The sequence below is a fragment of the Spinacia oleracea genome, chromosome 6, assembly GCF_020520425.1.
Source record: "Spinacia oleracea cultivar Varoflay chromosome 6, BTI_SOV_V1, whole genome shotgun sequence".
Classification (NCBI taxonomy): Eukaryota; Viridiplantae; Streptophyta; class Magnoliopsida; order Caryophyllales; family Amaranthaceae; genus Spinacia; species Spinacia oleracea.
This window is the reverse complement of record NC_079492.1, coordinates 1,114,178-1,127,624: the sequence shown is the minus strand read 5'-3', so window position 1 is coordinate 1,127,624 and position 13,447 is coordinate 1,114,178. Positions and strand designations below refer to the sequence as shown.

Here is a 13,447-nt window from a genome sequence, read left to right as displayed (position 1 = left end):
CAGTTCTGAGGCTGTGGAGGTTTATATGCTAGCAACCCTTTCCAACCAGTCAAAGGTTATTAAAAAAGATTGTTTCTAAAAGATATCTGTGGGAGTAAAATCTCCTTATCAACTCATCCACGGCATTGAAGTCTGTTGGAATCATGATTCAGCAGAGAAGTCAACATGGAACCATATTAAGGCCTTCGTTATCAAACAAGCATAACCTATTTACATTACAAGGATCTAGCGAGATTTCAGGTCAATAACATATCCAACAACTTTAGCTTTAATAAGCTAGTTTAAACATATCTAGTATTTTTTTAATTAAGCTGTAATCATACGTAAGTATATGTATCACAAAGAAGAAAATATATAAGTGTCTCACCACTTTCAACTTTAGGAGTCCGTATTGATTCCCTTCCATTTTCATTTGACTAAAGTGTTTCACATGATGTATTTAAGTTCTCAATATATTTTAGCTACCTTCTTTTAAACTTTGTGTATTTCTTACAGTTGAATATGCTTATCATTATGGTCGGTCTCCTCTGTCTCAAATTCGTTTGCTGCATGCTTTTCATTCAGTGTTGGCTGGAAAAAGTGCTATCAGTGTCAGTCACCTCATCTTGGGTAGTTGGGTGACACCAATGTTTTCTGACAAGTCATGTAATTTCCCTTTGTTCCTGCAGATAAAGGGTGATGATTATCTATTATACTTTCCAGCAGAACTTTACACAGCTGTTCCTAGTCGTGGAGTCTTCCCGCGGGGATTTTTGTGGGATGAAGGTTTTCATCAGTTGCTGATCTGGTAAGTCCCATGATTCCTTTTGTTACACAATCCAAGTTCAAGATCTTCTCTAATTTTGTCCTCAGCTGTGAATGATGTGACGGTAGTACTGCATTTTTCATTTTGATCTATGTATGATAATAGGCGTTGGGAAGTCCGTATTAGCTTGGACATCATTTGCCACTGGTTAGATCTATTGAATATTGATGGTTGGATTCCTCGAGAACAGATTTTGGGCGCTGAAGCTTTAAGGTGACTGGAACATTTTTGTTTGACTACTGTCTTTATTGTTTTCATTTGAATTTTATAATTCACCTTGGCGGTTTTTTCTGCAGCAAATTCCCCGAGGAATGGGTTCCCCAACACCCAACAAATGGCAATCCCCCTACATTGTTTCTGGTTTTACATGGTACTTTTCTCTTTTGACTCAGCTTGTATTTTTAACTACTGTGGGTTTCTGCCTGCCACTGACAGTTAATGTAGTGAGTAGTGACTCGATTTGCCGAGTTAATCCGGAGGTCAAATATTTAGTTAATGTAGCTGACCCCATCCTTTTGAGATTAAGGCTTTGACATTAAGATTTTGGTTACTGATTTGCATATAATTTATGAAATTAGGATTTTTATATACCCTTAAACCTTTATTTTGGTGGAATAAGTAAATGAAGTTGAGAGTAGATTATTAGATTATATTGAAATGTGTGTAGGGGGTTGGGGTAGCATGCACATCTTTCTTTTATACTTGTAATGGGTTGCTTTTGTTTAGCGAATATGGAGTAAGAAAGGAGGGGGAAATTAAGAAAATTAGCTTGCTGGAACACAACGTCGGATTAGGAAGAAGCACTTTTACAATATTTCCGTAGAAGTCCTTTGGTACTCTATATAGTATATACTATACGAAGTAATCCTTACCTGTTTAGATGACTTATTAATGTTTTGTAAGAGATAAAAAAGTAGGACTCCCACCATACGCACACACCCTCCCTTCCTTTCACTTCTCCTGCTACCAGTTTGTTGGTGTTCAGAGCATGTAGAATATTTATAGGTAATTACTGAATTTTATGTCTGTATTTATTCTGTCTTTGGTTTGTTATTGTAATTAGTTAATGTTGATCCCTTTTTTGCTGATCCCTTTTTTGTCCTGTGCGTGGTTTTGTAGAAGCCAGGGCAAATGAGAATCAATTCAGGTGGGATCCTGGGGAAAAAGCAGGGAGGTGGAAAAGCTGTTGAAGTTGATAAGAGTAATATCTCTGTGTTATTCTGGATGAAGGTGCAAAGATCCACTCAACTTGGAGTTCGAAGCAAAGATGGATTGTACCATAAGTTTACAGGTTTCCGGGATACGGTGTGTTGCTTTTCTCCTGCACATTCTTTATTTCATTGGTTTACATCTGATAAAGTCATTTTGAATGTCTTTAATGTTAGTATTGTCTTGTTTCCTTTTTCTTGCCTATGCAAGTCCAACCAAATTTCCAGTTTTGAGTTTACCTCATATGTTAGCATGAGCAAAGTTAAAGTAGAATATGGAAAAAAAATCAAGAATTATACTCTAATTGATATCAGATTGGATTCATAGATACACAAAAACTGCATCCATTTCACGTCAATAAGAAAAGCAAATAGTTGATTGGTCTATTTTAATCTGGTGAATTTTTATTTATTTACGATTGATAAATTTATCTGAGAGGAAATGTCAGCTTTAACAGAAAATCAGAAGTTATAAATAGGGGTTGGCTGTTCATTTGGATTTTGCTAGTATATTGCCTTTTGTCATCGCCTCCTATGGAACTGCGAGTTAAACAACGTTCGATACATGGTTTTATGAGCCTGGGAATGCTGCTAGTGGTTAGTCCTGTGGCTGATTTTTATATTCTTCTGCATGATCAAGTTTACATTTTCAGTATAAAGACTGAGAGAGCGAGAACCCTTAAATCTTCTGGGTATCTATTGCCCTATTGGTAGATATTTGGATGTTTTTAAAGTGTACATCTACATCTCTTGAGTCTCGACTGCTGATTGCTTATGCTATTCTCTTCCTTGAAATTTTCTTTGAGTGAATACTTAGTACATTGCAGTGGTTCCTTTGTTACAAATGCTTGAAAGTCATATGAATCTCTAGTCGTTCTATTACTGTTTAAGATCTTTTGAGGGGAAACTTCTTGGAAGCTGATTAATTCTTCTGCTTTAATAGGATGTTGCCACTCTGACCACTTTCTTCCGAAGAAGCTTTGGAATAACCCCAGAAGATAGACAAGTGTCAGTCAGTGGGCATAATTGGGGAGAAGTTGACTTCAATGGTAACATGCTTCAGATATTTGAAATGTCAATCAGGAGTTCCATTATTGATGGATTAAGTTCGTAATATATCTCCATATTTGGAATCAGAATTTCTCTCTTGAGGTACTTATCTATTCTTTCAAGTTCAGGTTTTTTGGGTAATTGTTTTGAGTTTTAACACTTAGGTAAGTGGTAACTACAAAACCTAATATTTTGCAAAGAAACCTTAGGCAGTGTGTCATTAGGTTAATTTCTTGATATTTGGGATCGAAAAATGCCATTTTGGCCATATATGACCTATATCGACCTTAATGACCCATAAGCGTGCATAACGAATTTGAAATGAGTCTTATAAACATATAACTAATCATATGAATCATTAAAAACGTGTAGAATTTAAATATAAGTTCGTTTGTTGATAGTTGGGATCGAAAATGCCATTTTTGGCCATATATGACCTATATCGACCCAAATGACCCATAGGCGTGCATAACGAACTTGAAATGAGTCTTATAAACATATGACTAATCATATGAATCATGAAAAAGGTTTAGAATTTGAATATAAGTTCGTTTGTTGATAGTTGGGATCGAAAATGCCATTTTCGGCCATAAATGACCTATATCGACCCAAATGACCCATAGGCGTGCATAACGAACTTGAAATGAGTCTTATAAACATATAACTAATCATACGAATCAGGAAAAAGGTTTAGAATTTGAATATAAGTTCGTTTGTTGATAGTTGGGATCGAAAATGCCATTTTTGGCCATAAATGGCCTATATCGACCCAAATGAACCATAGGCGTGCATAACGAACTTGAATTGAGTTTCATAATCATATGACTAATCATATAAATCATGAAAAACGTTTAGAATATGGAAATAGGTTCGTTTGTTTGTAGTTGGGTTCAAAAATGCCATTTTTTGCCGTAAATGAACTATATCGACCCAAATGACCCATAGGCGTGCATAACGAACTTAAAATGAGTCTTATAAACATATAACTAATCATATGAATCATGAAAAACGTTTAGAATATGGAAATAGGTTCGTTTGTTGGTAGTTGGGATCGAAAATGCCATTTTTGGCCATAAATGACCTAATCGACCCAAATGACCCTTAGGCGTGCATAATGAACTTGAAATGAGTCTTATAAACATTTAACTAATCATATGAATCATGAAAAACGGTTAGAATGTGGAAAGAGGTTTGTTTGTTGGTAGTTGGGCTCGAAAATTTCATTTTTGGCCATAAATGACCTATAACGACCCAAATGACCCATAGGCGTGCATAACGAACTTAAAATAAGTTTTATAAACATATAACTAATCATATGAATCATGAAAAAGGTTTAGAATGTGGATATAGGTTCGTTTGTTAGTAGTTGGGATCGAAAATGCCATTTTTGGCCATATATGACCTATATCGACCCAAATGACCCTTAGGCTTGCATAACGAACTTGAAATGAGTTTCATAAACATATAACTAATCATATGAATCATGAAAAAGGGTTAGAATGTGGAAATAGGTTTGTTTGTTGGTAGTTGGTATCGAAAATGACATTTTTGGCCATAAATGGCCTATATCGACCCAAATGACCTTTAGGCTTGCATAACGAACTTGAAATGAGTATCATAAACATATAACTAATCATACGAATCATGAAAAAGGGTTAGAATGTGGAAATAGGTTCGTTTATTGGTAGTTGGGATCGAAAATGCCAATTTTGGCCATAAATGACCTATATCGACCCAAATGACCTATAAGCGTGCATAACGAACTTGAAATGAGTCTTATAAACATATAACTAATCATATGAATCATGAAAAAGATTTAGAAAGTGTATTTAGGTTCATTTATTGATAATTGGGATCGAAAATGCCATTTTTTGCCAAATATGATCTATATCGAGCTAAGTGAGCCTTAGATGTGCATAAAGAACTTGAAATGAATCTTAGTACACTCAGAAAGTTTTTTTCGCGACCAATATAATTTCTGTTTTCGCATATGAAACTTAATTTAATTTATTGGTTTGCATGTACGTTGTTCTTTTAAAGGTTTTTACAACTCAAAGGGAGGAGCCCTTTACCAAAGAGGAGTTGGATGAAGTTCGAGACAAGTGGACTACTTACTTCAACGATTGTGAACTACCCTCAGTGTAATAAATAGAGCAGGCTTGTAGTTATCCGCGACTCTTACTTTATTTTGTTATTCATCGATTTAATTAATTACATTTGAATTAATTCGGTAATATTATTGGAAATTTGATATTTATATCATTTTTGAGGAATGACAAGCTGATGTTTGGTGAAACAGTATTCTATAAATTATAATGTAGAATTTTATATTGCAAAATATCAGGAATTATATTGCAGATTTTTTTTTTTTTTTTAAAAAAAAAAAAAACTCAAAAGTTGCCCTTGTTTGCAACAAGAGCAACTTATGTGAAGCTTATAAGTTGCCCTTGTTTCAAACAAGAGCAACTTATGTGAAACTTATAAGTTGCCCTTGTTGCATAACAAGGGCAACTTATAAGTTTCACATAAGTTGCCCTTGTTGCAAACAAGGGCAACTTATAAGATTATAAGTTGCCCTTGTTAAGGGCAACTTTTGATAATTTCACAAAAGTGACCTCCCCATATGTTGCCCTTATAATTGGCAACTTATAAGCCTATTTTAAGGGCAACTTATGATGTTTTTTCCTCTAGTGTTAATGAGCGTATTCCTTCTTTTATTTGGTTGTTTGAATCTTTTTTGCGATCAATGGGTGGTGGAATACCTCAAACTATAATGACAGATCAAGCTCCTGCCATTGCTGCTGCTATTAGGGATGTGTTTCCGGGTGCTAGTCACCGTTTGTGTACATGGCATCTTGGAGAGAATTCAAAGAAGAATATTGCTACGCAGAGAGCTATGAAAGGTTTTACTGAGTTGTTTAGTTATCTTCTGAAGTACTGTGATACTGTTGCTGAGTTTGAACATTATTGGCCAAGGTATATTTCCTTTTTATTCTCATGTTCAATTCTTTATAGGTGTTGTTCAATTATAAAAACGTAATATTCATATTCATTTTAACTTTCAGGTTCATTAAGCACTATAAGCGTGAGAAGAATGTATGGTTGAATAATTTGTATGTGATTAGAGAGCATTGGTGCCGTGCGTATTCTAAGGATACATTCTCTGGTGGAGCTTTGTCTTCTCAAAGGAGTGAATCGACTAATAATTCTATTAAAGATAGGTTGAGGAAAACAGATGGTTTATGTGATTTTTACCACTTGTTTTTAGATGTTATATCTGCATGGCGTAGCAAAGAAAATCACCATGATTATCGTGTATTGAGGGGCAATCGGCATATGGTTGCTGCCAATGTTAGTATACTTGTGCATGCAAGGAAGGTGTACACTGGTTATCTATATGTGAAGTTTGAGGAGCAGTTTCTGAGAGGAATTTCATTGAATCAGGAACGTACATTTGAAGATGCAGAAAAAGTTGTTTATCTGATATGGAAGCCTGTTACTGCTGATTTGATAAGGCATGAGGTTACGTTTAACAAAATTACATTTGAGTCCAATTGTACATGCAAGCATTTTTCTGAAGTGGGTTTATTGTGTTCTCATATTCTTCGTATATATAGTATACATTGTGTTTCTATGTTACCCGAACAATACATTTTGAAGAGGTGGATGAAAGCAGCTATGTGCAGCGCTATTGTTGATGAACAATCCTCCAAAGTAAATGTTGTTCCTGCTTCTGTTTGGAGATTTCAAACTATGAGGAAGTTTGTTCGTTTGGTTACATCTTGTCAAGATTTCCTTGAAGCTAGAGTAGAAATTGATACCGCATTTGATTTGTTAAGGCAAAAGGTTGAGAGTGTTAGGGGTGCTATTGATTTTGCAGAGCCGGTTGAGGGCATTGATGTTCCTGGTCACGATGGAAAGGATGGTCCATCCATTAAAGATCCAAAAAAGCGTAGGAAAAAGGGTGAGACAAACGAGAGGCCTAAGGGTATTGTTTAGAAGGAGTGTAACAAAAAGAAGGCTTGGAGGAAACGTGCTGAAAAACATGCTGAAAATGTTAAAGCTAAAGCGCAAGCTTCTGTTCAGGTTATTTGTTTTACATGAATTTTATATGTTGTAAATTTATATTTAAATGTTGAACATTGTTAATGAAAAGTTGAATATCAATTTTTTAGGAGTTTGATGCTTTGGGAAATCCTCTCCTTTATTCTCATCCAAGTTCTGGCTCAGAGTTGCGTGTAATAGGTTCATCCCTTGAGGTTAGTGTGTTAATATGAATAAAAAAATAGTTTGAGAATATGCTTTCAAAACTAAATATATTTCTTTATAATGTGTAGAAAGGTATTTCAGAAAAGAGTGTAGTACCTGATTCTGTGCAGGTATTATCTTATTTATGAACATTGTTCTTCTAACTTTGAATATTACATTTGATTAATTGAATATACGAATTTGATGCATATGTAGGAGGATATTTGTGGTAAGAAAGCAATACCAGATGTTGTGGACTCTTTGAAATGTTTTGTTCAGGTATTTGAACATATATGTCTTACTTATGAACATTATTAGTCATATATTGTACATTGTTTTCTAATATTTTTTGTTTTTGGTAATGTAGGGTGGTTTTGGTTCACGATCTAAGAAAAGGAAAGGAATATATTCGGAATGCGCTCCAATTTCTGCTAACACGGAATTGAATTCTCCTGCTGCTCGTGTATCGCTTTATGATGAGATTATGGCCAATTTTGATAAATAATTTTCGTGATATGTAATTTCCGATATTTTCTATTTTTTGAATTTCATATGTGATACGTTTGATTAACTCGTTTTTCGATTCATGTTAAACTTTGGTTTAAGATAATTTTTGATGTTTCTTACATTATTGTTACTGTATCATGTTTTATTTGAACATTTGGTGTTTATCATTGAACATTTTAAATGCGAATTTGAATAAATGAAATTATAACCCACAAATAGCCTTTAACTATATGTACTTAATTCGCAAATTGTTTCAAACCAAACATTTCACAATCAAACATCTCAACCAGAATGTCATATCAAATCTACATAAACTATAAACAAACAACGAACTATAATTCCAAGGCAATCCACCTGACTTCCGCTACCTTCCGCTTTGCATCCAGTTCTCCTCGTTTTTTCTTTTAGCAGCAGTCTGGATCCGGTACTTATGTCTGTTTCCATTGTCCAATAGAATTTCAGCACAATTATGCATCCTTAATTTCCTTATCTGATCAAGTTGCAACCACCCAGAAGAAAATTAAAGAAAATATTGAATATTTATAATAATATATTGAACATTCGCTTTCAAAAAATGAACATTATACAAAAGACTTACATTGTTTGCTTTTAACCCAGGATTCCATTCTAATTCAGGGTCTGCTGTGTACGTATGTTTCCATATGTTTCAACAGGTATACTCCACAGTTTATTGCATCCTCATTGCTTCGCCATTTCATCTTAATCAGTTCCTCTTTGAACTTTGACAATCCTTGTCGTACCTTGTAATCATTATATTTGTAAAAATATTCTAGAGCTTCGACCTATATTTTCGATTTTTTAAGAGCAGGTAAGTATTTTTAATGTACATATATATATATATATATATATATATATATATATATATATATATATATATATATATATATATATATATTCATTTAATGAACATTGGATGTTAACTTACCATTTTTGTTGGGTGTCCTTCGTATTTTGTGCCCGCCTTGACATGTTGCGGCAGCTTCCGGTTGTCTATAATATCTATTGAGCAATCATAGAAGTTAACGCACAACACATAAAAATGCGCACTTACACATACCGGAAAATATATCTCCTTATACGTCTTAAGGCTATGAACACTAGCATTCCTCATTTCAGTTGTCAATCTGTTGTTGAATTTATGAAGCCTTGTGTCCCAGCTATCTGTTTCTGGACTGATTTTGAAGGTGTTGATGATCAACTGCATTTAACAGATATGAACATAAGACATAACCTTCTGAACATAATAGATAAAATTCAGATCATTCTGTGAACATTGATTTTAACTTTCTGAACATAAGACATAACAATATGAACATAAGGGATACCAGTCTGAACATAAGACATACAATTCTGCACATTGAAATCAATAATAATATCCAGAACTGTACACCACAAGTATTATACTTACAAAGGGGACTGTGGAGAAGTAGAACTTAGTCTTGGAACATTTCCCGTTTAAGATTGCAGACCATGTATCAACGATAGCGCTGTCTATGTATCCATCACGACCCAATGTTTTCATCTCATCTCTGTCTATCGAGTTTTCTCCATCAAAATATAATACTTCCCTACAATATTGATTCAACGATGTTATGAAAAATCATCCCAAAAGATAAAAATAATAAAATGAATGTTATTTTAATTATGAATGTTATTTTAATTATGTACTTGTCGTCTCCATCATCAAACGCATAGTTTGTAATTATTGCTCTCATGTTCTCCACAGTCTTGAATAAATCTTTGTACTTGACCATGAACGGTGATTTGAAGCAAGCAGGTACGTCTCGGAGTTCCCGCTGAGGCCGTTTTTGGGGCTCTGGTATTCTGCATTGAACATATAAACATTTTCCAGAAGAATTTTGAACATTAAACATATAACAGTGAACATATAAAAGTAATTTGAACATATAACAGTAAAAGTTGAACATATAACAGTGAAAGTTGAACATTTACACAAAACCATTATATAAGTAATTACTTCAAAATATATGATTTGAATATATGACATTAAAAGTTGAACATTTAATAGTAAAAGTTGAACATTTATCAAAAACCACTTTATCATTCATAACTTCAAAATACTTGTTTAAAATTACATATTTTTATAATATTCAGTGTTCCACATTCAAATTCATATCACTTGAATCCTACCCTTCTGTGACATCGGTAACCGCAGCCACTTTTTCACCAGCCACTGCTGCTGTGTGTTCCTGAACATTCTCAGTCTGTGGTGCCCCTGTAACACCCTAATAATTCCTTGCTTTTATAAAACCATTTCCCAACTTAAAATAAAGGAATTACTAAAGTATTACCTGAAGGAAATAATGCCCTTGGTCCAAGTATGCATTCTATGTTAAGTCTAATAAGTGCGGTTCAGTATTAATTAACAAGTTAATAATTCAGTGAGATCAAGTGAGCTGAATGCCTAGCTAGAGGCCGCTTCAGTTCAAGTGGAATTAATGATATTAATCCACAACTTACTCTTGACTGAACCCGTAGGGTCACACAAATAGTACGTAAACGGATCAAGTATTTAATGGCATTAAATACTCTATCTATGGATATTCGGAATCGACGGATCTTGGTTTCAGTGGGAGCTGAGATCGTCACAAGCAAGAAATGAATACTCCGGAAACGATGATATTGCCGGAAACGGAAATATGGATCGTATCGGAAATATAAATATTATCCAAGTCGTAGATGTTGCCGGAAACGGAAACATGGTACGTATCGGAAAATATTATCGGAAATGGAAATATTGCCGGAATCGGAAATATTGCCGGAAACGGAAATATTATCAGAATCGGAAATATTATCGGAATCGGAAAATAATTCCGAAAACGGAAATATTAAATATTTGTTCGAAAAGGAAATTGATTCCGGAATCGGAAATATTAAATATTGTTCGTATCGGAAATGAATTCCGGAACCGGGAATTTAATCGGAAGCGTATCGTACGAATAAGCATCGGACGAGGCCTGCCGGACGAGGGCCCAGCACGAAGCCAGGCCATCGCCCAGCAAGCCAAGCGCGCCACACGAACAGCCAAGGCCATGCCAGGCCTAGCGCAAGGCCAGGCCCAGCAGGCCATGGCAGCGCGCAGTGCGCGCAGCAATGGGCTGCGAGCTGTGCTGCTGCTCGCGTCGGCTTGCGGCTCGCGTGGGCTGAGCGGCCGTGTGGGCTGTGCGCGGGCATGGCCTGCACGCTCGTGGGTCATGCTCGTGTAGAGTTTGTGTTCACATACGAAACCTAAATTGTGTAGGATTTGTTTGATGATTAAATTCCTAATCCTAAAAGGATAAAATTAATTAGTTAGAGTCCTACTAGGATTCTAGTTTAACTAATTAGTATCCTAATAGGATTCCAGTTCCTTTTCCATACCTCTATAAATAAGGGCCTAGGGTCATTATTTGGAGGTACGATTGAAGTATTCAAAGGGTAAGTTTTTGAAATAAAAATCAGCCATACACTTGCAAACACTAGCCGAAATTCCTAGTAACCTTAAGGGCGATTCTAGTTGGTCTAACTTGAGGCGGATCCGGACGTACTGTGGACTATCTACGGAGGGACGACATTTGGAGTCCTAAAGACTTGTTCTTGTTCGGTTCGGGCACAGCTAGGGAAGGCACGCTACAACATGTATGCATCAATTCTATGCTAAATGATTATGTGAATATAATATGCTTTCCTGGCTTTATGGTTTTTCCGCATGATTTATGAATTGTCATATGTATCATAACCTAACATTACCGCCACCGTGATAACGGTTAAGGCTATTACTAGAATTACGCAGCGGAATTAAATGTCAACTAACTTTTAAAAACCATAATTAATAAAATATCGAGGCCTCCTACAATTTGGAACCATAATGGCCCAAAACCCAAAATATAAATAATTCAAATATTTCAAACATAATTAAAATAAAGTTAAATAAAATAGTTTCAAAGAACGAAAGCATGCAACTCTCTCAATCATCCCAAGCCACATGATTTCGATCGTACTTGATCTACCAACCTGCTATATTATTCTATTCCCCAACAATGCAAGTGCAAATGATGGATCATCATAGGGTCATTAAGGCAAAGGCCATGACCGGAAACACACAAAGCACGTAGTCAGCAAAAGCTGAGTACTTACAAGCATAGAGTAATGAAACTAAGCATGCATCACTCACTAAATACTAATCAACATGCAAAAGCCATATGATAACAAATCAAACAATCACGAGATACAAGACTCGACTCTTGACTCGACTCTTGACTCACAATTTAATTAGAATAAGCTTCGAACGGGCCAAAAGAATAATCCACAAAGGGAAAAGGTGATGGGAGCCAACCAAACACCAAATATAATAATAATAATAAAATCGGGCCATACCGAGTGTCGGGCCATACCGACGGAATTCCTGCGCATAATATAAATGAAACAACGTCTTGTATCATTAGTAGGAGTACGAGCTTTCCGGCAAGACTCCCCCCATTGTTCATACTCAAGGTATATACGTTCCAAGAGTTTTGAAGCTTGTTCCGGTTGCACTTTACGTTTATTAATATTTTAATAAAGGCGAACTCAAGACTCGACAACATGCACACATACAATTAATAAACGACAACCAAAACAATCTTATTTTAATGCCTTAGAACTTGTGATCAACCCAGCAAGACACTTGTGATATTACTACCATGTTCCTCCTCACCAAGGTGAGACTCCACATCATGCATATTAACATGAGGGTTGTGCCCTTGCACGACAAATCCTAATTCATTTCATAGATAATATTCCCAACTGAACCCTACATGTGCGGTGGCTTACGTGAGCTAACCCTTCACATGTGGTAAAATAAATAGTACAACGAGGTACAATTAAATGGCTCAAAGTATGCTAGACATCCCGTACAATAGCATACAAATAATTAATCCATCCCTTGCATGTGAATTGAACCATACATGCATAAATATTGAACAACATGATTGACAATGAAATCCATACTCATAATAATTCCAACATGCTTGTTCAACAATTAATTCAATAAATCCAACATCACACAACAATGCTCGTTCACCAAAATAAACATGATTTCACATAATGTAATTCACATCATCAACAATCATGTAATGTCATTGACAAAAAGGTGTGGTCGCCCTAGACTTGTACGTACCTTGAATACCTAAGCGTAGGGGCCACTTTGCAATAACGAGCACTCAACTAGAAATCACCTCCTATCATCAAAATAATGAAACTTAAATTATTTCCATGTTCATTAAATTTCCAGCAACTTTATAAAAATTAAAACTTCCTTTAGACTTTCGAATTCAATCGTTTTTCAATAATAAAGTCGTCTCAATTTGCAAAATCAATCCCTAGTACAAAAACATACTTTTTCCGCCTTTAAAATCAATAAAAATCGACACTTTAAACCTTTATTCAAATCTGAAAATATAATTGATTATCATAATTAAAATCATCACCTAATTATGCTAACCAATTGACCCATTAGGTCTAGGTTAAAACCCTAATTTGAAAATCCCAATAACACTAGTTTAATATCATAAAAATCCATGCTTTATTAAATAAACAAATCTGAAAATTCATCCTTTAATAATTAAAA

General features: G+C 35.1%; 1 protein-coding gene across 1 annotated transcript; it reads left to right on the top strand.

Annotated features, from left to right (window-relative positions):
• The first annotated feature begins 5,809 nt into the window (after nucleotides 1-5,809).
• LOC130462509 (protein FAR1-RELATED SEQUENCE 5-like) lies at nucleotides 5,810-7,816 on the top strand. Its single transcript, XM_056830896.1, has 6 exons — nucleotides 5,810-6,039; nucleotides 6,129-7,056; nucleotides 7,239-7,322; nucleotides 7,401-7,442; nucleotides 7,528-7,590; nucleotides 7,679-7,816. Exons 1-6 carry the CDS (start codon nucleotides 5,810-5,812, stop codon nucleotides 7,814-7,816), a joined length of 1,485 nt encoding a protein of 494 aa, XP_056686874.1.
• The last annotated feature ends 5,631 nt before the right edge of the window (nucleotides 7,817-13,447 follow it).